The 25,275-nt window shown below is 42.6% G+C and overlaps 5 protein-coding genes across 7 annotated transcripts; 2 read left to right on the top strand and 3 right to left on the bottom strand.

Annotated features, from left to right (window-relative positions):
• Positions 1-920: 920 nt before the first annotated feature.
• On the top strand, positions 921-10,750 carry LOC136239309 (uncharacterized). 2 transcript variants are annotated; one of them, XR_010693411.1, is made up of 5 exons: positions 921-1,336; positions 1,382-1,560; positions 8,796-9,138; positions 9,891-10,005; positions 10,350-10,480. XR_010693411.1 is itself a non-coding variant. In XM_066030041.1 (4 exons), the coding sequence occupies exons 1-4, from the start codon at positions 997-999 to the stop codon at positions 10,622-10,624; spliced, it is 1,137 nt and encodes a 378-aa protein (XP_065886113.1). In that variant the 5' UTR covers positions 926-996; the 3' UTR covers positions 10,625-10,750. The 2 variants fall into 2 exon arrangements, 1 of the variants encoding a protein (XP_065886113.1); XM_066030041.1 differs by lacking the exon at positions 9,891-10,005 and having other exon boundaries at positions 926-1,336; positions 10,350-10,750.
• LOC136239312 (uncharacterized) lies at positions 2,689-5,580 on the bottom strand. The gene is made up of 4 exons (XM_066030044.1): positions 4,619-5,580; positions 4,094-4,562; positions 3,863-4,048; positions 2,689-3,808 (listed from the first exon to the last, which is right to left on the bottom strand). Exons 2-4 carry the CDS (start codon positions 4,413-4,415, stop codon positions 3,369-3,371), a joined length of 948 nt encoding a protein of 315 aa, XP_065886116.1. The 5' UTR covers positions 4,416-4,562; positions 4,619-5,580; the 3' UTR covers positions 2,689-3,368.
• Positions 5,593-19,739, bottom strand: LOC136239317 (riboflavin kinase-like). 2 transcript variants are annotated; one of them, XM_066030049.1, is made up of 4 exons: positions 19,601-19,739; positions 19,401-19,552; positions 19,251-19,353; positions 5,593-5,884 (listed from the first exon to the last, which is right to left on the bottom strand). In XM_066030049.1, exons 1-4 carry the CDS (start codon positions 19,689-19,691, stop codon positions 5,880-5,882), a joined length of 351 nt encoding a protein of 116 aa, XP_065886121.1. In that variant the 5' UTR covers positions 19,692-19,739; the 3' UTR covers positions 5,593-5,879. The 2 variants fall into 2 exon arrangements, with proteins under 2 accessions (XP_065886121.1, XP_065886120.1); XM_066030048.1 differs by lacking the exon at positions 5,593-5,884 and adding an exon at positions 17,712-17,901.
• LOC136239305 (colorectal mutant cancer protein-like) lies at positions 19,712-24,216 on the bottom strand. Its single transcript, XM_066030032.1, has 12 exons — positions 23,865-24,216; positions 23,569-23,776; positions 23,332-23,470; positions 23,060-23,283; positions 22,645-22,726; positions 22,402-22,553; positions 22,013-22,351; positions 21,569-21,685; positions 20,635-21,519; positions 20,425-20,586; positions 20,238-20,375; positions 19,712-20,186 (listed from the first exon to the last, which is right to left on the bottom strand). Exons 1-12 carry the CDS (start codon positions 23,927-23,929, stop codon positions 19,977-19,979), a joined length of 2,721 nt encoding a protein of 906 aa, XP_065886104.1. The 5' UTR covers positions 23,930-24,216; the 3' UTR covers positions 19,712-19,976.
• On the top strand, positions 24,181-25,275 carry LOC136239315 (lysM and putative peptidoglycan-binding domain-containing protein 2-like). The gene is made up of 4 exons (XM_066030047.1): positions 24,181-24,398; positions 24,487-24,746; positions 24,792-24,857; positions 25,118-25,275. The coding sequence occupies exons 1-4, from the start codon at positions 24,246-24,248 to the stop codon at positions 25,227-25,229; spliced, it is 591 nt and encodes a 196-aa protein (XP_065886119.1). The 5' UTR covers positions 24,181-24,245; the 3' UTR covers positions 25,230-25,275.

Genomic DNA, 25,275 nt, shown 5'->3' with positions numbered 1-25,275 from the left:
TATGTCAAATCCCCGTGATGCAACTGGGGCCAACAGTGGGGATTTGACACGATAGGTTTGCCCTGCTATGGGGCATTTGACATTCGGCTGTGTCAAATCTCCACTATAGCCCCATATAGGTCTATGCCCGAGGGAGGGGGGAATACATTGATAGACCTTATTCACTGAATTAATTTCATAGCGCTTATAATCCGTTGCGAAGGAGTTGTCCGCCAATATTCGCCATTTACAGTACCAAAACCATAGTAACATCACAGTTCTCCGCCAAATTCGCCATTTGCAGTACCATAACTATGGTAACATGATAGCAACCGTTGTGTTCGCCCAGGTTTAGAACTCAAAATGGCGTCCGAAAAGCCATTACCATGGTAAATAGAACCCTTGTATGGCTTCGCGTGACATCAGAGGGCGTTTACTGTTCTAAATGAATAAGGTCTATAGGCGCATCCCCTAAAGTAAATTTACTTGAGTTGGAATCAGTCGATTTACTTGTAGTTAATGTAATTGCATGTATGTAAGTAGTTAGTTAATCATGTACGTGTGTATTTGATTTTTTCTTGGGGCTGGCCCCTGGACACATCAGTAATTACTGGCTGTCCAGTATAATTAAAATAAAATAAATATGCTATACAAAATTCTAACTAGCTTAACTACCGAACTAAGTACTTTAACTACAAAACTAGCTACCTTGACTACAAAACAACCTTAATTAATCCCCTATTAAAAGTCGAATGCTCTGGGAAACCACCAGACGCGTCCCTTAAGGTCGAATGCTCGGGGCACCACTAGACGCGTGCCCTAAAGTCATCGATGTCAATAGCTGACAGGTGGCTCTTACATCCACCAGTTTTCCGGTGGACATAGACACTCCATTCCGAGAAATGCGCAGCGCAATTTATAAACTGCGCAAATTCACAGATTGTGCCTATTAAACACTGACCCCAAAACCGTGACACTAAAGGGACGGCCCCAACTTGCTAGCAAACACATTACATTATGGCTGGACGGGACGTTGACGAGTTGGCTGATAGAAAGTACCAGAGAATATTACGGGCTAGTCATCCGCTAATCACGCGACACTGTGACCCTGACAGATTGGTTGGTTCATTATCCGCTCAAAATTTGTTAACGAATAACGATCGATACAAGTTGACTAACCCTCTAGTAACGCCACTACGCAGACTAAATGAGCTAGTAGAGTGGCTGCCGCGTAAGGGAGGAAACTGGTTTGAGCGTTTTGCCTCAGCAATAGCTAACACTGTTGAAGAAGGGAATTCCCCCAATACTGATGGTCACGTGATAGTATTAAGATATTTGTTGGAAGAGGCTCAAAAAGGTTTGTTACCGTAGTGACGAATTGTACAAATCTTTCTTCATTTAGAGGGATTTCTGCTACCCGAAGATCTACAAATGTGGAACAGACCACCTGAGGCATCTGTTAGTTCACTCAGTAACTATGGTAACAGTCTGTTTGGTAGTAGTAACACCAGCTTGCCCAGTAACCATGGTGACAGTCTAGATACTGTTATAACAATGGAGCCAGTTGAAGAACAGAATCAAGTAAGTCATACCTGAAATGTGGAAGGTGTCAACTACATAGTAAGCTACAACTAATGTTGTATCATCCTAGTGTTGTGAGCCAACTGTTTCTATGGGTGTAGGAATAACTGTCTGATAGCCTTGGTCAGTATTTTTTGTTGGCTCTGCTAAAATTCTGGCGGATGAAAAGTTGGTAGACGCTTTCACTATGCAATTCTAGGCTGTAATAACTTTATTATCGTGTGGTAGTCTATACATTAATTGAACTAGTAAAAGCACCCATGTATGCTCAGGCTCAGTCTTGAGCCAAATATAGCTTGAGCTAAATATAGCTCCAAGAATTCATAGTATTTGTATCGGACCACCATAAACACTTGATAACACTCAACATCATGATATGTGTACGCTATAAGTAATGGAGTAATCCAGAACCAACACTTAGTTCTCAATGCAAAATCTCAGTCTTGTAAAAAAAAGTTTTGCAGTATTGTCTTGGTATTGTGCTATCTTTCCAATAGCATAATAGGTGCCATTGTTGTTATATTTATGACCATCAGATCCCACTACTGACCAGTGCACATGACCATCAGATCCCACTACTGACCAGTGCACATGACCGTCAGATCCCACTACTGACCAGTGCACATGTACTATGTAGTTTGAAACTACATCTTTCATCCAATAATACAGTTAACCACAAACAGTTTGCCAAACTTTTTCTCACCAACATCTTATCACAGCAAGTTTAACCAGTTGCTTTGTCCTTCCTTTCACTGAAGGACAGAGCAATGCACGTACTTTGGTATACAATGTATATCTGTGCATATATCTTCTGCTTCAAGTAATTCCAATACTAGCGTAAGCCCTCATTTATCAGAAATAATTTGCACCCGCGATTGCACCGCCCACATGAAACCATACAGACGGCTGTAAAAATACTCACAGATAACCTTTGACCTTTGTGTCGATCATATCAAAGTTTCAGCCTTCTAGGACCTTCCGCTGAGAAGATATATGCATTGGAAGCAGGTGGTGTGATTACTCAGTTATCGTCAGGTTATTTCCATTATCAGCAACACATAGGATTGCCGTACATTAATAATCGGCAGTTCCGAGTTCTTCTACTATTTCGATCTGTACGCAAAAAATTCTAGAATTTAAAGTATACTGGTGTAATTATGAGTATTTAAGGAAGTCTCAAACAAAATTTCATACAATTCTTATGCATGAAAATTTGGCTACATTAAAATGTTTTTTAGATAATGGAATTTTTAATATAACTTTCGATACAACTCTAGCATAATGGACAAAACACACACTTATCAACATCTTCATTATCAATACAGTCTTCATGTATCCATCTTGTACAGCAACACATTAGCCACTCCCTCCCTGTGCCTGCATCATCAGCAAAGTGACCAAAACACACGCAGCACCTGTCAACATCAATCTCATCATCAGCATTGTTTCTTGCCCTCTTGGCAACTGATTGTATTTGACTACTAGGTTTTCGTTTTGAGGTACCTCTGCCAGTATTGTCTTCTGCTGTATTGGGGGAATGATGATCACTTGCAGCATCATTAGATACTTGTTCTGAAATAAGTGTGGAACCGTCTGTTAATGCATTCTGGGTTACACTGCCTGCTTCATCGTCAACATGTGTATTCCTCCTCCTCTGCTTTCTCTGTCGTGGCTGCTTAGTTTGTTTTTCAAGGCGCTTTGCTTCCCTCAGTGCTGCCTGCTGTGCCTTCTCTTCTTTCTTACGCTTCAATTGCTCTTCCTTCAATTGTTTTTTCATTAATCGCTCTTGCTTTCGTTGTTCCTTTTCTTCAGCTTTTCTCTTTCTCTTGCAAGGCTTTCAGACACTCTGCACTTGTTAGTACACGTGCTTTTCCTGTATTCATGGTTTTAGGTCGAGATGTTTTAGCTACAGGCACATTGAGTAGCTCCATCAAAGGTGATCGTTGTGCTCCATTGGCTGTCAATATAGCTGCTGACTGAGTAGAGCATGCTCCTGAGTTCCTATGAGATGTAGGAGTGTTACCACCACTTGTGTCTTGCTGAGCCGTGCCTCTCAAGTGATCAGGATGGTTGACCTTCAGCCAAGCTTCATACTGTGCATCTGGTAGGTCAAACCCTTCCTCGTACCTACGGGCATACTTTCGCTCTTGGTCAATTGTAAAGGTGGTGTCAAGGTCCATAGAAGATAAAGCATCACTCGGTACATCATTTCCCAACTGGTCAGTCGATTTGTCATCTCCATCATCCTCTAAAATAGGTACACATAACAGCTAAGGTTAAGATAAGTGAAGGTTATCATTACCTGGTCTGAAGTGCTCAGGATGGTTGATCGTAACCCATGCTTCATAGCGATCATTTACAAGGCTATAACCATCATTGTACCACTGCTCAAAATCAAGCTTTTCCTGAATTGTGAAGTAGAGGCTGTTTAGTTCCATGGTGGATGAACTATCACTCATTACAGTTGGAAGAACCCCGCTCTTGTCTCCTAAAATGTTTGCCTAGCTGACTTGTTATTGAAAATCACTGTTACCTGCTCTGGTGTGCTCAGGATGGTTTATCCTCAGCCAAGCTTCATATTGTTCATCTGGTGAGTCAAACCCTTCCTTGTGTCTCTGAGCATACTTCCATTCTTGCACTATCGAGAATGTAGGCCTGTCACATTCCAAAGAGGATGAAGGATTGTTAATTGGCTGCTTGTCACTTGATGTATCTCCCAAGTGATCAGTTGATTTGCCACTATCATTGTCCTCTAGATACATACAGCAGCTAAGCATGCTATAATTCAGTATTACTGTTATCTGCTCTGGTGTGATCAGGATGATTGATCTTAAGCCATGCTTCATATTGCTCATCTGGTAAGTCAAAACCTTCCTCGTATCTGCGGCGATATTTCTTTTCTTGCTCAAGTGTGAAGGTGGGCCGGTCACATCTCACAACACTTCCATCAACTTGCTTGTCACTTGGTCTACTGCCAGACTGATCAGGAGATCTTTTGTTCCCTGCAGGAAAAACGCACAAAATTATAATATATCATTTTATATACCCAATAGCATACCAGTTGTTGCTTCACTGACATTCGACAGATTATCTGTTGAGTTTAAGACTACATCCCTGTTAAAAGGGTATACCCCAGACTTTCTGAAGCCAGCAATCACATTTGTCAGCAAAATAGCATTTAGCCATGCTCCCCGAAATACTGCACAGAAGTTAAACTTAGATATCACCAATCCAGGATTTCTCTGATAAAATCTGTGACATTCTTGTCGCCATTGCTCCTTTGAGGGCTTGAAAAGACTGCAGTCCAAAGGCTGGCATACATGCGTGGTGTGAGGTGGTAGGCAAAAAATAATGACCTTGTGCTTTGCAGCAAACTCCAGCGATCTCGGCTCAAAATGTGTGCTGTGGCCATCTAGCAACAGCAGTAGAGGACGGTGAGAAACTGCATGGGTCATAAAGTGTTTAGTAAGGAAAAAAACTGAAGAGCTCATGGTCCACCCATCCATTATCACTTACTGCAAAACGTGAGCCTGGTACCTCATTCTTCATCCACAAATAATTGAGCTGTTTAGCAGCAAATATAATGAATGGAGGAATAACCTGCCCAACTGCACTGCCACAACCAATTACAGTTATTTGCTGCTTCTGCCCTGACGTTTGGTACCTAACCTTCTTTTGCCCTTTCTGGGAAAATACTTTAGGTGGACGTGGCTCTAATGGCATTTCTGTCTCATCCATATTGTATATATCTTCTGGGTGGTCAGCAAACCCATTCTTTTCAAATACTCCCTGGAGTAGATCGAAGTATTCATTTAAATTCTCACTGTTCACCGCATTCATTCTAACTCCAGCAGTTGAGTCTCCACTCCTGAGGTGCAAAGAAGGGTTTCTCTTCATAAACTTGTCCCACCACCCATTGCTGATCTTCACTTCCTTCTCATTTCCAGGCTTATCATTAATATACCTCTCCACTAAATCCATGACTTGCCTTCGAATTTTTCCATAGCTTAGTTTAGCTGTAAGGATCTCCTTCGTCAAATAAGGCCTAGGTCCAGGATTCGTGCCATGAATTACCCATCCACTCAGCCTGTCTCAAAGTTTGGCGAGGTACTCCGTACTTAACTATAGCTTCAGAAGGCTTTAGTTCTCCACTTTTCACCGCGTTCAAGGCACCAGACATTTGTTCCTCAGACCATAACTTTCTTTTGGACTGGATACAGGACTTATTTGGACCACTACCGTCTCGGGAATTGGGCTGACGTCTCTTAAACCCTTTCTTTTTCTTATTAGGCATTCAACAGGATGAAGGACTCCACAAATCAACCTGTAACAAAAGATAGTAACATTTTTAGTAGCTAGAGTAGTAAGCAGGCCTAACTCACAATAAAAAGTAACCATAAAACACGATAAAACAGTCAATTCCTTGCAGCGTGCTTTCGTGACAGTACACGGCCCGGACAACAACGGTTATGTTACGTGTTTTAAAAATAATTTTTTTGACCGATAATAGATGTGTGACGATAATTGAGGGCTTACACTACTTAAAAAGGTCAATCCAATGAACTAACTAGTGACACAATATATGGATGATTTGGCTCAATTCAGTCATCATCTGCTATCATGGTTCCATCTCTACCACAACCATTCTCATACAGTAACTGATATTATCAGCATAGATGATCTCAAAGAGCACACAGTACCTGCTGCTGCTGCTGCTGCTGCTGCTGCTGCTGCTGCTGCTGCTGCTGCTGCTGCTGCTGCTGCTGCTGCTGCTGCTGCTGCTGCTGCTGCTGCTGCTGCTGCTGCTGCTGCTGCTGCTGCTGCTGCTGCTGCTGCTGCTGCTGCTGCTGCTGCTGCTGCTGCTGCTGCTGCTGCTGCTGCTGCTGCTGCTGCTGCTGCTGCTGCTGCTGCTGCTGCTGCTGCTGCTGCTGCTGCTGCTGCTGCTGCTGCTGCTGCTGCTGCTGCTGCTGCTGCTGCTGCTGCTGCTGCTGCTGCTGCTGCTGCTGCTGCTGCTGCTGCTGCTGCTGCTGCTGCTGCTGCTGCTGCTGCTGCTGCTGCTGCTGCTGCTGCTGCTGCTGCTGCTGCTGCTGCTGCTGCTGCTGCTGCTGCTGCTGCTGCTGCTGCTGCTGCTGCTGCTGCTGCTGCTGCTGCTGCTGCTGCTGCTGCTGCTGCTGCTGCTGCTGCTGCTGCTGCTGCTGCTGCTGCTGCTGCTGCTGCTGCTGCTGCTGCTGCTGCTGCTGCTGCTGCTGCTGCTGCTGCTGCTGCTGCTGCTGCTGCTGCTGCTGCTGCTGCTGCTGCTGCTGCTGCTGCTGCTGCTGCTGCTGCTGCTGCTGCTGCTGCTGCTGCTGCTGCTGCTGCTGCTGCTGCTGCTGCTGCTGCTGCTGCTGCTGCTGCTGCTGCTGCTGCTGCTGCTGCTGCTGCTGCTGCTGCTGCTGCTGCTGCTGCTGCTGCTGCTGCTGCTGCTGCTGCTGCTGCTGCTGCTGCTGCTGCTGCTGCTGCTGCTGCTGCTGCTGCTGCTGCTGCTGCTGCTGCTGCTGCTGCTGCTGCTGCTGCTGCTGCTGCTGCTGCTGCTGCTGCTGCTGCTGCTGCTGCTGCTGCTGCTGCTGCTGCTGCTGCTGCTGCTGCTGCTGCTGCTGCTGCTGCTGCTGCTGCTGCTGCTGCTGCTGCTGCTGCTGCTGCTGCTGCTGCTGCTGCTGCTGCTGCTGCTGCTGCTGCTGCTGCTGCTGCTGCTGCTGCTGCTGCTGCTGCTGCTGCTGCTGCTGCTGCTGCTGCTGCTGCTGCTGCTGCTGCTGCTGCTGCTGCTGCTGCTGCTGCTGCTGCTGCTGCTGCTGCTGCTGCTGCTGCTGCTGCTGCTGCTGCTGCTGCTGCTGCTGCTGCTGCTGCTGCTGCTGCTGCTGCTGCTGCTGCTGCTGCTGCTGCTGCTGCTGCTGCTGCTGCTGCTGCTGCTGCTGCTGCTGCTGCTGCTGCTGCTGCTGCTGCTGCTGCTGCTGCTGCTGCTGCTGCTGCTGCTGCTGCTGCTGCTGCTGCTGCTGCTGCTGCTGCTGCTGCTGCTGCTGCTGCTGCTGCTGCTGCTGCTGCTGCTGCTGCTGCTGCTGCTGCTGCTGCTGCTGCTGCTGCTGCTGCTGCTGCTGCTGCTGCTGCTGCTGCTGCTGCTGCTGCTGCTGCTGCTGCTGCTGCTGCTGCTGCTGCTGCTGCTGCTGCTGCTGCTGCTGCTGCTGCTGCTGCTGCTGCTGCTGCTGCTGCTGCTGCTGCTGCTGCTGCTGCTGCTGCTGCTGCTGCTGCTGCTGCTGCTGCTGCTGCTGCTGCTGCTGCTGCTGCTGCTGCTGCTGCTGCTGCTGCTGCTGCTGCTGCTGCTGCTGCTGCTGCTGCTGCTGCTGCTGCTGCTGCTGCTGCTGCTGCTGCTGCTGCTGCTGCTGCTGCTGCTGCTGCTGCTGCTGCTGCTGCTGCTGCTGCTGCTGCTGCTGCTGCTGCTGCTGCTGCTGCTTATATCAGTTTCATCAAACACTTCTTGAAGGCCCCTCTCTCTGTCACTGTTAGATGTCTGGGAAGAACCAACTGGTTCAAGGGGTAATATATAATTGGATAATGAGAGCATAAAACTTATTGAACAGCATTGTCACAAACCTAGCAGACATTTGGGTCGTAGAATCCACAATTGTTCGATTCTACTTCCAGTAACTGAAGTCAGCTAAGTCCTCAAAACTCTTCATTTTTTTCTTTACTGTAGCTAAGGTAACAAATGTGTAGCATGAGCAATAATACTTTGATAGGAAGAAGATGTGCTTCACAAAGTGAGTTTCATAACAAGTTTTTAAACCAAAAAGTGGAATCAAGGTCTTTTTTATAGAACAAGTGATATGTATGTATGATTGCAAAATCATACTAGAATTGAAGTTCAGTAGGTTTGCTTGCTGTAGAGCCCTGCCATCTACCTGTTTCGTATCACAAAGGAGTTTTGACAACTATGACATGTGCATGATGTCTTACTGAAGACAATCTCACACAGATCCTAGGCAATTAGTATTCATTTGTCCTGTAAGTGATAATTTTCTCTAACATAATCCAGACACTACACAATCAGGACACCTTGATAATCAGGATACCTTGATGATCAGGACACCTTGATAATGAGGGGATTTGCCATTTGTACTGATTTTGACAAAAGTTTTGGTTACATTTGCTATTCAGCATCCCATCATCAATATTTCACCATTATTGTAATGTGTTGTTATTAGCCATTCGAGGAAAGATCAATAGCTCATCAACAAGTGTCTGTCATTACACTTGACAAGCTGACATCATTACTGCTAACAGCTTTGGGTGACAATTGGCAGAGAATATATAATTATTGTTATGAGGAGACCGGCCAATTTGCTATTGGTGTGAGGGATATCAAGGAGCGTTGCCATAACTACCCTCACATGCAAGTACTAATGACACTAAAGTTATGGACCAGTACAAGACAATGCTCTGCTATTGAGCTATGTGATATTTTTAATCGACTAGTAGGACGACCAATATATCAACAGAAAATAACTGATCTATTGCTACACACAAACCATCAACAACAGTTATATGGTGAGCATATATCCCCCAGCGTAATGTGGACACCTGGGGACCAGCGTAATGTGGACACCTGGGGACCAGTGTAATGTGGACACCTGGGGACCAGTGTAATGTGGACACCTGGGGACCAGTGTAATGTGGACACCTGGGGACCAGTGTAATGTGGACACCTCGGGACCAGCGTAATGTGGACACCTCGGGACCAGGGTGATATGGCACACCTCGGGACCAGGGTAATATGGACACCTCGGGACCAGCGTAATATGGACACCTCGGGACCAGTGTAATATGGCACACCTCGGGACCAGTGTAATATGGCACACCTCGGGACCAGTGTAATATGGACACCTTGGAACCAGCATAATATAGACACCTCGGGACCAGTGTAATATGGCACACCTCGGGACCAGTGTAATATGGACACCTTGGAACCAGCATAATATGGACACCTGGGGACCAGCGTAATATGGACACCTCGGGACCAGTGTAATATGGACACCTCGGGACCAGTGTAATATGGCACACCTCGGGACCAGTGTAATATGGACACCTCGGGACCAGTGTAATATGGCACACCTCGGCACCAGTGTAATATGGAGACCTCAGGACCCTAGTCAGTTTATTTACCAAGGAATAATTTGGGACAAGGCCGGAGCTCCCACGCCATCCATGAGCTGTAATGGAGGTCATGGTCATGCAGGTCTGATGCCAGAGATTATCTGTTGTATGTTTCATGTGGTACTCAACTGCATGTGCTCCCCCAGGAGAAATTTTGTTTTGAAATGTCACCTGGAGGCTATTTTTGATTGTAATTGCTACTACATGACATGCATGATCAAATGAAGTGCCATGGAGATGACTCACTGCAACTTTTGAAAAGTAATTTGAAAACATGTATATATAGTGGCTTAGCAGTGTAATTAGAACAGTGTTCTATACTGTATTAGAGTATCACGATGTTCTATTAGAGTATCTCAATCTTTTCACAAGTAGCTGAAAAGTGATCCAGACAATACCAGACTATGGGCTCCAGTCCTGCTTTAAGATCTTAACTAAGTGTCTGAATTTATTTATTAAGTTAAGGCTTTACAGCGCAAGTGCTAAAAGTCTGGTATCTGGTCACTATGTTTGAAAAGTTGCTTGAAAGGAGAATTATGTCCCCAAGTGTCCATATTAACAGATTTTAATATACATAATATATGGTTACCATGACTACCCAACAGATGCTCCTCTAATTGAAGATGAATCATTAACACCATGTGATATTGATAGCATCTCGGTGAAGTTGCTACAACAACTGTCCCCTAGTCACATCCCAAGGGTGGCCATATATTGTGGTGTTAGTGATGATGTCATGGCAACCATGGAACACCACACCCCTTTATTACAACTAACCAACATTCTCAATTACTGGAGAGAACACGTTGCGATGACAAGTAGATATCAACTAGCTATTATCCTTAATGACCTTGGAGTACGACCTGACACTGTTATGTAGCATGTATTAGTGATGTTGTAGTTAATCTCTTTTGTAAACTGCATACTTATATGTAGCGTGTATTAGTGATGTTGTGGTTAATCTCTTTTGTAAACTGCATACTTATATACCCACACATAAACAACATCTCAGTATAGTGTTTATTGGCTAATTTGGCTTAATGATTATGGCAGATGCTAACACATCATGAAGGGCATTGCACAGGTGTCAATTTGTTGAGTAGTGATTGGCTATAGCTCATCAGACTACTAGATTGGAAAAGTATTGTCCACAATTAATGCACACTTAAGCATGTTTAATTAATTATGCAACACTAATGTACACATGCTTAAGTGTGGTTGGGTATTGACAGGAGCTTATGAGCTGCTGAAGGCAGTGAAGAAGTTCTGGTATTGAGGGATACAGCTGTTGTCAGCCCCTGGATTCACCCCTGGTAAACACCTCAAGCACTTTAGAGTACAGAGATGAACGGGCACCACTAAGTCATAGGTAATGCCCAACTCCAAGTTGCATACATTTCTGCCACTTATAAAGAGAGTTGGCTTGCCTAGAGAAATTGTTGATATAGTTTGTGGTGGTTACAAAATCATTTAAAGGTATCCATTGCCAAAACTTGATGGGTTGTCATCTGCCCACAGCAACTATATGGTGTTTTCTTAAACTGTTACATTGCTATGGTAATTTTATTCCTATTTTAATAATTCTGTTGGGGCCGTTGTCATGACAGTAGTCTGCTCTATAATATGGTGAACAAGATTTTCTCAATTCTGGTAATTGTACAGCTTTATTTCTCATTAAGAGTATGCATCTGTTACTGTAGCAAATACATTCTCCTCTTCAAAGGCTCTGCAGTTATACGGCAAATGTGGCATCTATAAGCAAATAGCCTCCTTCAATAGCCCGAGGCAAAAGTACACTATTGGCCATCTTGTCTATAAACAACCAAATATCTGACTCCTTCTCAGTGGCAGTAGCCACTTGTGATTGAAGACTTCAACTTGAGTAGAAAGACTGCAGTTTCATCCACTGACTCCCTGATCAGCAACCTTTGTGTTTACATGTTGTTGGCTGGTTAGATTATTATAATAATTATGGACCACTTAGCCTTAATGGAGGGATATCATTAGTGGCTTATTTCTAGCAGAAGTGTCTGCTGCCAACTTAAGCTTTTGGGATGGGTCATAAGCAGTGAAAAGTTTGCCATATAAGTTGTATTTAATTGGTTGAGAGCCAGGTACCATATCAAAGTAATATATGTGCATCCACTAAGTCTTCATTGATTTTGTACTAATAGTTGGTCAGCTCACCATACCATCCCTCCACACAATTGGAGCAACTGAGTGACTAGTTAGATGCACATGATCACATAGTTTTGAACCTCACTCAACCACCCATGAAACACTAGATCTGTTGAAGCTTGATGTGTCTGTATTGCACAAGAATTATCCTAAAGTCTATACAATATTCAGAGTGGACCATGTTGTGTTTTGCAGCTGGTAAAGAGACTAGCTCTCAAGTGAGAGCTAGTCTCTTTACCAGCTGCAAAACACAACATGGTCCACTCTGAATATTGAGGGTGATCTAGCTGGATGCATCACACAGTACTGTTGTAAACAGCCTTAAGTTACAGTTATTTGATTTGTCCCAAACACTTCAGTTAGATCATGTGATACTGTACATTATTTATAGAGCAATTTATTCAGGGAAAGAACAATCTAATCCAAAACAGCCAAGCTGTAAAAAAGAGTGCGGCCCTGAGAAAGGCTATAGTGAAAAAAGATGTGAAATCCAAGGTGGCGGTCAAGAAATGGCTGTGATGGTAGGTTAATGGTAAAAATTTTAATAACGACAATTCAGGTGAATTTTGTGCCAAGACCAAGCGGCACCAAATTCACCTGAATTGTTGTTATTAAAATTTTTACCATTAACCTACCATCACAGCCATTTCTTTGCCACCACCTTGGATTTCACATCTTTTTTCACCATAGCCTTTCTCAGGGCCGCACTCTTTTTTTACAGCTTGGCTGTTTTGGATTAGATTTCACTTCTTTTTGTATTTGTATACCCCAAAGCCGGCCTATGGCTGGCTTTAGGGCTTTTTAACCTGTCATTTTTTCTTTACTACAGGAAGAAGAAAAGATGAAGCAGGATGATTTCTTTGTAGCTGACCTCTCTGCAAGGTGATCCTTCTAGCTGATCTCTCTACCGGATGACTTGCTTGTAGCTGAACTCTCTACAGGGTGATTTGTTTGTAGCTGAACTCTCTACAAGGTAACTTCTTCTAGCTGATCTTTCTACAGGGTGATTTGTTTGTCTCTACAGGGCAATTTGTTTGCAGCTGAACTCTCTACATGGTAGTTTCTTTGTAGCTGAACTCTCTACAATGTAACTTCTTCTAGCTGAACTCTCTACAGGGTAACTTGTTTGTAGCTGAACTCTCTACAGGGTGATTTGTTTGTAGCTGAACTCTCTACAAGGTAACTTCTTCTAGCTGATCTTTCTACAGGGTGATTTGTTTGTCTCTACAGGGCAATTTGTTTGCAGCTGAACTCTCTACATGGTAGTTTCTTTGTAGCTGAACTCTCTACAATGTAACTTCTTCTAGCTGAACTCTCTACAGGGTAACTTGTTTCTAGCTGAACTCTCTACAGGGTGATTTGTTTGTAGCTGAATTCTCTACAGGGCAATTTGTTTGCAGCTGAACTCTCTACATGGTAGTTTCTTTGTAGCTGAACTCTCTACAATGTGACTTCTTCTAGCTGAACTCTCTACAGGGCAGGGTGACTTGTTTCTAGCTGATCTCTCTACAGGGTGACTTGTTTGTAGCTGAACTCTCTACAGGGTGATTTGTTTGTAGCTGAACTCTCTGCATGGTAGTTTCTTTGTAGCTGAACTCTCTACAATGTAACTTCTTCTAGCTGAACTCTCTACAGGGTGACTTGTTTCTAGCTGATCTCTCTACAGGGTGACTTGTTTCTAGCTGAACTCTCTACAGGGTGATTTGTTTGTAGCTGAACTCTTTGCATGATTGTTTCTTTGTAACTGAACTCTCTACAATGTGACTTCTTCTAGCTGATCTCTCTACAGGATGACTTGTTTCTCTCTACAGGGCAATGTGTTTGTAGCTGAATTCTCTACAGGGTGATTTATTTGAGCTGAACTCTCTACATGATGGCTTCTTTGTACCTGAACTCTCTATTAGGTACCTTCTTCTAGCTGATCTGACTACAGGGTGACTTGTTTGTAGCTGAATTCCCTACAGAATAACTTGTAATGTAATATAACTGTGTAAATTATACATGCAGCTGAATGCTTTATTAGGGTGACTGTTCTATTAGAGTATCTCGATCTCGCATTTGCTGCACGTAGTTGCCTTTCGAATCATAACTCAGTGATTTGTAATCCGATTCTTCTGTACTACTGCAAGAACTTTCTATGATGATTATTCCAGCTACATACTGATTTTTACTTCATTGCTCTAAGCGGTTTGCCTGGTAGACACGAAAACTAATAGTTTTTTTATTCATAAAAATCGATCGCTTAATTTTGGGTTTTGTGTCATATCTCCATGGTCTTTATCCCGATTCCTTTAAAACCAAAAAAAGGCACTTCTACGATGGTTGCTCCATCTACATATCAATTTTCAACTGATTCCTCCAAGGGGTTTACCCTGTAGGCGTGACAGACCTTCGACCTTATTTTACGCAAATAATCGGTAATAACTCCGTGAATGTTCATCGGATTCCTACCAAAGTTGGTACGGAGATCCGCCTTAATGAGCCCTTTAAGTGTGCCAAATTTCAGCCCAATCTGAGCACGCATTCGTGTTTTATGGCGAATTTTGCCAAGTTTGCGAAATGAAGATGAAGAGAAAAAAACGAAGAAATTAAAAGGAAATTTTGTTCGCTCGTATCTCGGAAATGGCTGGACCGATTTTCTTCAAATTTGGTATGTAGACTCCCCTAACTGGGCGGCACGAGTCTAGAAAATTTGGTTCCAATCGGTAAAGGGATCACAGAGCTACATAGGTGTGAAAATTGCGTTTTCTTTCTTCCTGTTAATATACTCACGGTATTAATCTTCAAATCTTTGCATAGCGTGTATTGTGGTTACTAATGTTTTTACACATTATAAGGCATAATGGTGTGATCGTGTTGCTGAAAACCTTATAACACTGTAATTTTTGATGACAATAAATATTGGGTCAGTAGTAGGTAGAGCAGCATAGGTCGGCAAATTGTAAACTTCGTATGAAACTTTATACACTGCAGTCCATGAAGTGTATACACTGCAGCAGTCCATGAAGTGTATACACTGCAGCAGTCCATGAAGTGTATACACTGCAGCAGTCCATGAAGTGTATACACTGCAGCAGTCCATGAAGTGTATACACTGCAGTCCATGAAGTGTATACACAGCAGCAGTCCATGAAGTGTATACACTGCAGCAGTCCATGAAGTGTATACACAGCAGCAGTCCATGAAGTGTATACACTGCAGCAGTCCATGAAGTGTATACACTGCAGTCCATGAAGTGTATACACAGCCATTGCAGATTTGACCTTTGGTGTCCTCTACAGTTCATTTTATGCTCAAAATAGTGACCTCCAGTTGTCTATATACACTCAAACTAGGTGCCAAATTGAAGATTTTTATCCAAGAAACAAGTTGACACTTGTTGCAAGTTCAGTCCAGCAGCAAATTCATATAATTTCAACCGCCCATGCAATTACACCCTTCATCTATATTCTTTGTTTGCCATTCAATTTATATAATTTTTTAGCTAATCATGAGCACTACAGGTTACATATTCAACCAAAAAGTGGAGAGATATCCAGGGGTGGGGCATGGGGTATGTACCCTCCTCTCTTGTGGTAGTTGAACAAAGCTCATTGTACGCATGATTGTTCTATCAACAGTTTTAACTACAATGGGGGTATCTGTAATACTTCGGGGTCTCATCCCTTTAGAAAAACTCTCCTTAAATTATAAATCTCAGTGAATACATCAACTCTAATACTGAATGAAATATATTATTATTATGACATGTCCATTTTGCCAGCAGGTACAATAGCAAAGAACCGTATACCTGAGAATACAAGCTTGAGATTTTCATCATTCTCAGGTACTTGTCTCAGCAAGTACCTGAGAGAGTGAGAGTGCATGGCATTCCCCTTTAGATGCCATGTGTGTAAACTATAAACACAAATATCTTTATGTCGTCGTCCCCCTTACTCTCATAAAGCCTCCCATTAGGTCATTTCCTAGGTGAAGGTTTGAATGATAAACTTGTATATATGCTATTCTTTTAAATGTTGTTAAGGTTCCCGAAAATACTTTTTTGTAGTTGTTAGCCTTATATTTGCAAACATGGAACACAATGTTACTTACGTGAGAATTATTGTCTAGTTGGTTATGCACTCAGACCCCCCCCCCCCCCCTCCCCACATCTTGGGTGTGTCTCTCTAAAGGCAAATATTCAAGAGGATACAAGATGTAGTTAGTTCAGGATCATAATCTCCATACAGTCAATTCACAAAATTAACTATCAATACAGTATGTTAGATACGCATAAGGCTTTAAGTATGGAAATGGTTTTTCAGCAAACGTGACTGATAGTAGCAAGTTAGAGTTTTATGCAATGCATCAAAATTATCATATATAGCCATAAACAATCCCAAAACAACTACACACAGCGGCGGAGGAAGTAGTTGATATGAGGGGGGGCTCCGCTGGGCTGACCCAGACTTATTTCTATAGTTTGGTAAGGTGAGACCAAAAAAAAAAAAACACAACCAACTCACAAGAGCTTTCCACCTCACCAGCTACCATTTCTAGCTGATAAACTACATAAATCCTTACATAGCTTGCTACACACTGACTACTTTATTAGAGTGACTGCTCTATTAGAGTATCTCGATCTTTATCACGATTTTCAGCTCCACTCCAAGAAAGATAATTTCGGTGTGATATCATTTTGAGGGGGGGCTATAGCCCCCTAGCCCCCCCCTCTTTCTGCCGCCTATGACTACACATGGCCTTTGTTGATTTATCTCACTTCCTACTGGTGGGGTTGGTCCAGCTGTATACAGATCAAGCAATCACAGGTGTAATTTACAAGATCCAGCTATTGACTTACACTTTGGTATGATGTAATTTTTTATGTTTAATAATGAAATGGTCAGTGAACAAAAATTATCTCATGGGAGGATGGTAAATAACCTCTATGCTCCCACCCCTGGGTATCTCTCCACGATCTAGCTACTGTGATGTGGTACTATCTACTGTGGTGTGGTACTATCTACTGCACATGGTGTGATACTATCTACTATGATGTGTAGTGTGGTACTATCTACTGTGGTGTGGTACTATCTAATGTGGTGTGGTACTATCTACTGCACATGGTGTGATACTATCTACTGCACATGGTGTGATACTATCTACTATGATGTGTGGTGTGGTACTATCTACTGTGGTGTGGTACTATCTACTGTGGTATGGTACTATCTACTGTGGAGTGGTATTATCTACTGTGGAGTGGTACTATCTACTGTGGTGTGGTACTATCTACTGTGGTGTGGTACTATCTACTGTGGTGTGGTACTATCTACTATGATGTGTGGTGTGGTACTATCTACTGTGGTATGGTACTATCTACTGTATTATCTACTGTGGAGTGGTACTATCTACTGTGGTGTGGTACTATCTACTGTGGTGTGGTACTATCTACTGTGGTGTGGTACTATCTACTGTGGTGTTGTACTATCTACTGTGGAGTGGTATTATCTACTGTGGTGTGGTATTATCTACTGTGGTGTGGTAGTATCTACTGTGGTGTGGTAGTATCTACTGTGGTGTGGTATTATCTACTGTGGTGTGGTACTATCTACTGTGGAGTGGTATTATCTACTGTGGAGTGGTACTATCTACTGTGGTGTGGTACTATCTACTGTGGTGTGGTACTATCTACTGTGGTGTGGTACTATCTACTGTGGTGTGGTACTATCTACTGTGGAGTGGTATTATCTACTGTGGTATGGTACTATCTACTGTGGAGTGGTATTATCTACTGTGGTGTGGTACTATCTACTGTGGAGTAGTGTACACTTGAATGCTTGTTTGTTTAAATAATAAATAAACAATTAAATAAATAAATACACTACAACTGTGACTTTTCTGTTTTACCAAAGAACTCTATCTCACTCTGTGATAAGGAAACATTAGACAGTTTCTCCTTAGCATATCTGATATCATTCTTGATGGCTTCTATCAGCTCCTCTGCAGATAAACATTACCATGGTAATGTGACTTATCAAAGTTTTGTCATCATAAGAAAAACTCATGAAATTATGATTCCCCAACTTTCAATCCAATTAATATATGCATTAAGGTGGTAGTCAAGCGGTTGCCCGGTAATTAACTTTTTGAAATGCCATATGGTTGTCAGTGGTCACCCGGTAATTAACTTTTTTGAAACGCTGTATCTTTCTCTCCACACAGAGTTCAGGGGAATTCTCCCGGAAATAACAACAAGAAGGCTTGGACCTATGTTCCCGGTGTGAAAAGATCATTTCATTTTCGGTGCTATGTTATAAGACCATTTCATAATATTACTTCAAGCAAACAAACACAATTGTTCCCCCTTTTGGCAACCAGTAATTCTTAACAGCATTCATGTTCCTACATAATATCGTCAACACTGGCACTACAGAACACACAAACCTCACCCAAGAAACAATCTACTAAATTTACTAGCTAAAGCAATCGAGCTTTATCCAGGCAGTAAAACAGAATCTTTGAGCGAAAAGGAGTGTTTCAAAATATTAGGCGCGAAACGTGGATAGTCACGTAGTTTTTTATAGGCACTATGCATGTGCTTCCAATCCAGGTAAGGTGTCTATTATCTATGCTCTAATAAAGCAGTCACAGCCATGTTTGATATTCTAATAGAACAGACACATGTGCTATAACAAAAAAGTAAACGAACTGGTATATTAAAAACTACTAATTTAGAGATCCAAGTGACAAAGCTAGAATACAAGATAGTTCTCTGTGGGAAAATCCCTGCTTTGGCATTGAACAAAATAATTGCTATGACATACCAAAGTAGAGATTCTACCAGAGCTATGGTGCTATACCATCTCACCTCACTAGTTAGCAGAGGCGGCGGAGACACCTATATTTAGGGGGGGGGGGGGGGGCTAGGGGTCTAGGTTGGGGATGCCATGGCCTAGTTGTAAGTTGAAGACCATAAACAAAACAACAAAAAAGAGGTCATTACCTGCTGGCAATAGTTGCCCTCTACCAACTAGACTATTTATAACTACATACATAGCTTACTACACTGCTCCTCAAAGATTAGAGTATCTTGATCTTGAACTGCTCTATTAGAGTATCTCGAATGGTGCTATTAAGCTAGACTCTCCATCATAGCTAGCCTAGATAATTTTGGGGAGGGGGGGGGCTAGGCATAATTTTTTGCACAGGGGCTGCAGTCCCCCCCCCCTTCTCTGCCACCCCTGATAGTTAGATATTTGCTTCATTTTTAAATTTGTAATATACTAGTTCAATACATGAGTAATTATCTTCTCAATAAGTTATTCGTGTCCAAAATTATTGTAACTCACCTTTAGACGTGAAGTTTATTTCATTCCTAATAAAGCCCATCATACAAACACTTAGTTGACTCCCATAGAAGTCATCAGGAAACTCATGAAGAATATGGGTTTCCTGTAACGTCACGTGACATCATACATTATTACATCATTATCACTAACCATGCTCCTCTTCTCGTTTTGGTAGACAGGGTTCCATCCTATACTCATTACCATCTTATACACCGGCCCCTGGTCCACCATAGCACACCCGTAATATATACCTGTCTGTATTGTATCTGGTAGTGACGACACTACGTCCTCGGGATAGTTAGCTAGTATACAAGAGGTGTGTACACGAGCCCCTTGCCTTGTAATCTTACCCGTAGGGATTCCTAACTGTTTACTACCACGACCAAACCCAGCCACGACTAGACCGCGAGCGAAGAATGGCAGTGCACCGGTATCGACCATTGCGCCCGAAAATAATGTAATTCAATTCTTCGAAATCTTTCTAATTAATTGAAATACAGTCACACGGTAAAGTTATAAAACTTGACAGTACTAGTTTATACAAAAACAAGGTCATTACATTACAATATCATTATATACTAATTAAATTATACAGACCTACAATACTTAATCTACTAGCTATATCCTACACTTATACTACACCCTAACTAACCTTATGTCTTACAACTATTTGACTACAATATTTACTTATTGTACTTATTATCTTAAAGGGTATTACTTATACAATTAAAGGCGAGCTTGGTTCTGTCTTACACCAATGTCACTGCCAGCTGGCTGGTCACTCGGCCGACTTAATACAACTGCTCGATTAAATTCTTGTTGCATGTGACGTCTCTCCATTTTTTGTTTGAGTTTAGATTTCTCATAAGCTTCAACCAACGCATTATTAGCCCTCTTGAGGTCTTGAATAAACTCTAATAGTTGATCATGATTATCCTATATAGAGTACACCATGACACCACATTAACTAATACAACACATTCCCACCTTTGACTTAGCAACGTGTTCACTAAGGAAGTAATACAGCTCTTCATATTGCTTGACTAGTTCCTTTTCTCGCTCCATATGTTCTTGGAGTTCACTAGTCAAGTCATTGACATGTTCATAACCTCCAACAATGCCATCCTATTGGTTAAATAATGTGTTAGCCTCCACGAGGTTATAATACACTCACCTTCTTAACACGTGTTTTGTCTCTCTTTCGCTTCTTCTTCTCATCTTGTATTTGATATTGTAAATGGCTGATGGCCTTCGACAGTGCCTTAGTCTGTAGGTCTTTCTGACTCAGCTCCAGTTCCAGTCTTCGCTGGTTTTGTTCCATCATGTATATACGAGACTACACAACAGTGACTAGCACATTATACTTGTTAACATTGTCACTTACTCTTAATTCAGCCTTCTCTTCTCGAATTGTTGCCAACTCTTCAGCATGGGTTGCCTTCTCTAGCTCCACTATGGGACTGGACGTATCACACCGGAACGCATCTGGTGTGACTACAGGGTTGTGTGACTTGGGACGTGCGGCAATTGCCTCCAATGTAATAACACAGTCCATTTTGTTACTGTAAGACTTCATGATGCGACCGTAAGTTCGTAATCGCTCCACTTCTTCAGAGTTCAAGTCACCATCAACAGAGCTCAGTGAGCTAATGCCACTCACTCCACTGGTGGTGTTCTGGGATAACTCCGGCTGCCAAGTGGTGCTCATTTGCGATGCCTCCGGGTCCTGGGAGTGACAGTGGTAAAGTTCTTGCAAGTTCTGATCAGTGTCCAGAGCCTGCAATAAAGTCCGTGCCTTCATTATCATAGAGTGACGACGGCTAGAGTGGTCTGGACTACGAGATGATGCCTCTGAAACACTTGCTGTGTCAAAGGTTGGGAAATGAGATGGGTAGCTACCTCGTGGGTGTTCTGAGGGCAGTGACTTGATATCAATTAATAATTCATTTGCTTCCAGTGCCCTTTGGCAATAATATAGAGATCTTTGCAGATATCCTTCATTACACTCAAGCTGCTGGCAACGAGCATAATAAACCTCTTCCATTTCCTTAGCTTCTTGAAATGACAGTTGTAAAGTTTTATGCTCAGACTTGATACGGTCCACTTTGTTCTTTAGTCTCTCATTCTCCACTTGTATTCCTTGCATCTTCTCACTCATGGGTGAACAGCCATATGATACCATTAATCTGATCACTTCTTGCACAGAATGACAATTCTCCAAAGACTTCACCATGGCATTACGTACCTCATCAGTCAATGTATCAGGGAGCTGGACAAGGGATGGCAGTCATTATTGCACTATACAATACCATACTTACAGCTCCTTTGCTGACTTCATGTCCCAACACCTTGAATACAGTAGAGCCATCCTCAGGGAACTCTATACTAGTCAAGTGTAAAGCTAGTCCATCAGAGTCCTCGGACTTCACCGACTTCTACATGACAATGACATGCCCCATTAATAAGTGATGTGTAACAATGACCCCCTGGTGATGTCACTATTATGGATAATTATCACTGACAATAGTTACGACCCCCTTAATGATCTCATCCATCTTACATTATCCCTAATGCTTGGCAGAGTGACACCCCTCCCAAAGTGATATCAATGCTTGACACCCCCCTAATGCTTGTCAAAGTGACACATATCCTAGTGAACTCCAGTGATGCCACTACTATTGTCATAGTGACTGCTGGTGATGTCACCCAATACTTGTCACCCCCTGCCCCCACACTGCCCCCAGTGATGTCATCACACTCACATGTGATCTAGCACGCCGTCCTGGCCTGCCCACATCATCCCTCACAGGAGCATCCAATTGACTATTATCAGCGCCTGACAGCTCTGCTCCAGCACTAGATATCCTCTGGATGGGTAGTCCTTTCTTTTGTCTCATCTCACCATCATCATCTGGACGTGTTACACCATGAAACGTCTTCCGTAATGAGCCAACTCCATTGAACCTCCTATCATCAAGTCGACTGGTCTTGTCAGCTACAGCTGCACTTCTAGATGAGTGTTTTTGCTCTTGTAGTAATTGTATAGATAAGTCTTGTAGCTCGTTTTGTACACACCACAAATCCTTCTCAACTTCACGATTCTGTGACATTAACTCATGATAAAGCAGTCCCCAAAGTTAAGCACCCTAACCTTATTATGTAGTCTAGTTCTTTCACTCTTTAGTCTAAAGATGTCATCCTGAAGCTTATTGTTTTCCTTCTGTAGTGACATGATCACTCCTTCACTGTGTGCTAGCTTCTCTTCGATGTGACGTTTAGTTTTTCTTAGCTCCTCGCATTGTACTACACACAAGGGGAAATAGTGACAAACATGATGACGCACGGTGTCACACACACATATACAGGGACACAGTCAATACACACAACTGCTTACAATCACTATCTCCTCCATATTCATTGTCATGGTATTTGTTGCTACCAAGACGTGACCTTAGTCGATCATTTTCTGCTTGAAGCTAATAGAATACAAACCAATATAATGATGTATGCTTGTCTGGTTGTGTGAAACTGTAAGGGGGTAGCAAACAGGGTGATACAATGGCCACTAGGTATTGACATATGGGGTACCATAACAGCCACTAGGTATTGACATACAGGGTGACATAATAGCCACTAGGTAGTGACATACAGGGTGACATAATAGCCATAAGGGTAGTGACATACTGGCTGGGTGATACACTTAAGGCAAACAGTTCATTAATTATACATTAAAACCTACCCCATATTAGGAAACTATTGTTTTAAGGATTCCAATTAAAATAATGATCTCACTCCTTATTAATGCTCACCTCATTAGCTTTCTTGTAGTAATTTTGGAAGTCATTACGTATCGTATGCATGGAATTCTCCAACCGTTTCCTCTCCTTGCGTACAGCCTGTAGATCTTCCTCTAATTCTTCAATTCTCCGAGCTTGTACAGCGCAGTGTTTACACTGAGATCGTTGCAGAGGTACCATCATTGGTGTAGATGTATTGTATGGTAATTCATCATCGCTAAGGTCTGAAGCCTCACCTGTATGAGGATCACATGAGCTGGGGTCACATGATATAGCAAACATACTCTTGTGAGAGCCGATGGCACTTCGAGGATGTTTTTTCTTTCCAGGTCTCAATGTTGGGTACTGCTCATCATGTAAGACTCTACTATTCGAGCTCTTCTTATTTCTTTCCTCACGGTGTGATCGATAGTCACTTTGACCCTGGAGGAGTGAAATATCAACTCCCATTATATGGGCACTATTATGGTAGCTAACAATGACTAATGAAAAGGATTCTTTTTTATCATAACTAGTCTAACCTCTTTTCTATCTAGAGTTTTCTTCCCACTCATTTCTTGTTTAGAATAGTGATATCTGGGCCTGGACCCATACTCGTAATCGTCGAAATAAGTGTTGTACGCCATGGCGAAGTCGTCATAAAGAACTCTGCCCTGGCCATCCCTGGGCACTTGTTCCGCAATTTGTTCTGGTAGTTTCAAGAAGTGTATTATACTCAACAAATCGTTACTGTAATAATAATAATAATAATAGGACAATACTTAACGCCGCCTCTAGTATGTGTTGTATGTAGTGTTATGTGCGCCATTAAACTTACAATGATATCTTTCTGTCCTTGTAACTCTTACATCTTTCAAACAAGTATAAATTTCCGCCTTCCATTGCGTACTCGCCAGTAATTTGTTAACTCTTCTCATCTGACAAACATTCGACTTCACTTTTTCTTCCCACACTCGCGACAGATGGTGAGTTTGAACCACTAGATTAATCTCCAAAAGTCGCTGACGGCAGCCAAAGCGTAGGAGAAGGGGTAGCTGCTGTCCAAACGACTTGCGACGATCGGTAAAGTGAAGCAAAATCAAAGACTAAAGAGCAGTCTCTCTTGTGCGTGTAGGAGTAACGGGCGCTTCTTTAGAAAAGTATGTCACGTGATGCAGGCGGATTGTCTTCCTTTGTGCTTAAATGTTAGCCGCGCTTCATGTCATCGTCTTCAACAGACCACTTATCAGAAGCTGGTAGGGCTGCTAGAAACTATGGAACGGTTACTGCACATGTTGGACCCGGATATATCGAACACGCTGTAGTAAAGATGGACACGCTTCAAGGAATTGCTTTGAAGTACGGAACTACGGTAAGGACGCGTCCCACGGCACGGCCCAACAGATAGTGTTACAAAACATAGTTTATTATTACTGTGTACGTGATGTATTGTGTATTAGGTGGAGGTGATACGTAGAGTGAACAAACTGCACTCCCCTGGCATGCTGCAGTTAATGGATCATATTTTGGTACCTTGTCAAGACTCTTTACTAACTAGTGGTAGTTACCGGGGATCACCAGACAATTTTCGGAGAATTTCTCCACCAAATTTAGAGGAGACAGTAGAAGAGTCCACTCGAAGCATTGATGGGATTCTGAAATCTGCTGATGAGCAATTACGAAAATCACAAAAATTTGCAAAACAATTAGCTAAGAAATAGTAAGCCAATTTAACCCATGTTACCACCATTAGGGTATGTACTAGTCCCCAGAAACAGCAGTCAGAAGGATACAACCGTACAGTACAGTCAACCACATTGTCAGTTGACAAGTAATTAGGTAGTTCTGGTTGGTCACATGACATCACCAAATAGTCTAAGTGCTGCTGGCCACATGCTTATTACTGCTAGCTCCATGCCTTTGGCACTTACAAGCTCCTGGCTATGTGGAGAATAGAGTCTGCATGTGAGACTAATCACCAATAATTATGCTAACAATCCAACCCTAGCTACCAGCACTGGGTACCATACTGGTTGTGACATGTGACCAACCTTTTCTAGTTTGTTAATAGTATTATTGTATTTCATCAAGTCCAACACCTTCGGTATCAACACATCGTCATAGTAACCCTTTACTAAGCAGGAAGGAAGAAAAACAGAGAGACCAACGAGAACAGTTGGAAAATGATTTTTTTGAATTATAACCAATGTTTTTATTTTCTAATAATTTCCAGTCATGTGTGACAACAA

The sequence above is a fragment of the Dysidea avara genome, chromosome 11, assembly GCF_963678975.1.
Source record: "Dysidea avara chromosome 11, odDysAvar1.4, whole genome shotgun sequence".
Taxonomy (NCBI): Eukaryota; Metazoa; Porifera; class Demospongiae; order Dictyoceratida; family Dysideidae; genus Dysidea; species Dysidea avara.
This window is presented reverse-complemented; position numbering and strand designations above follow the sequence as displayed.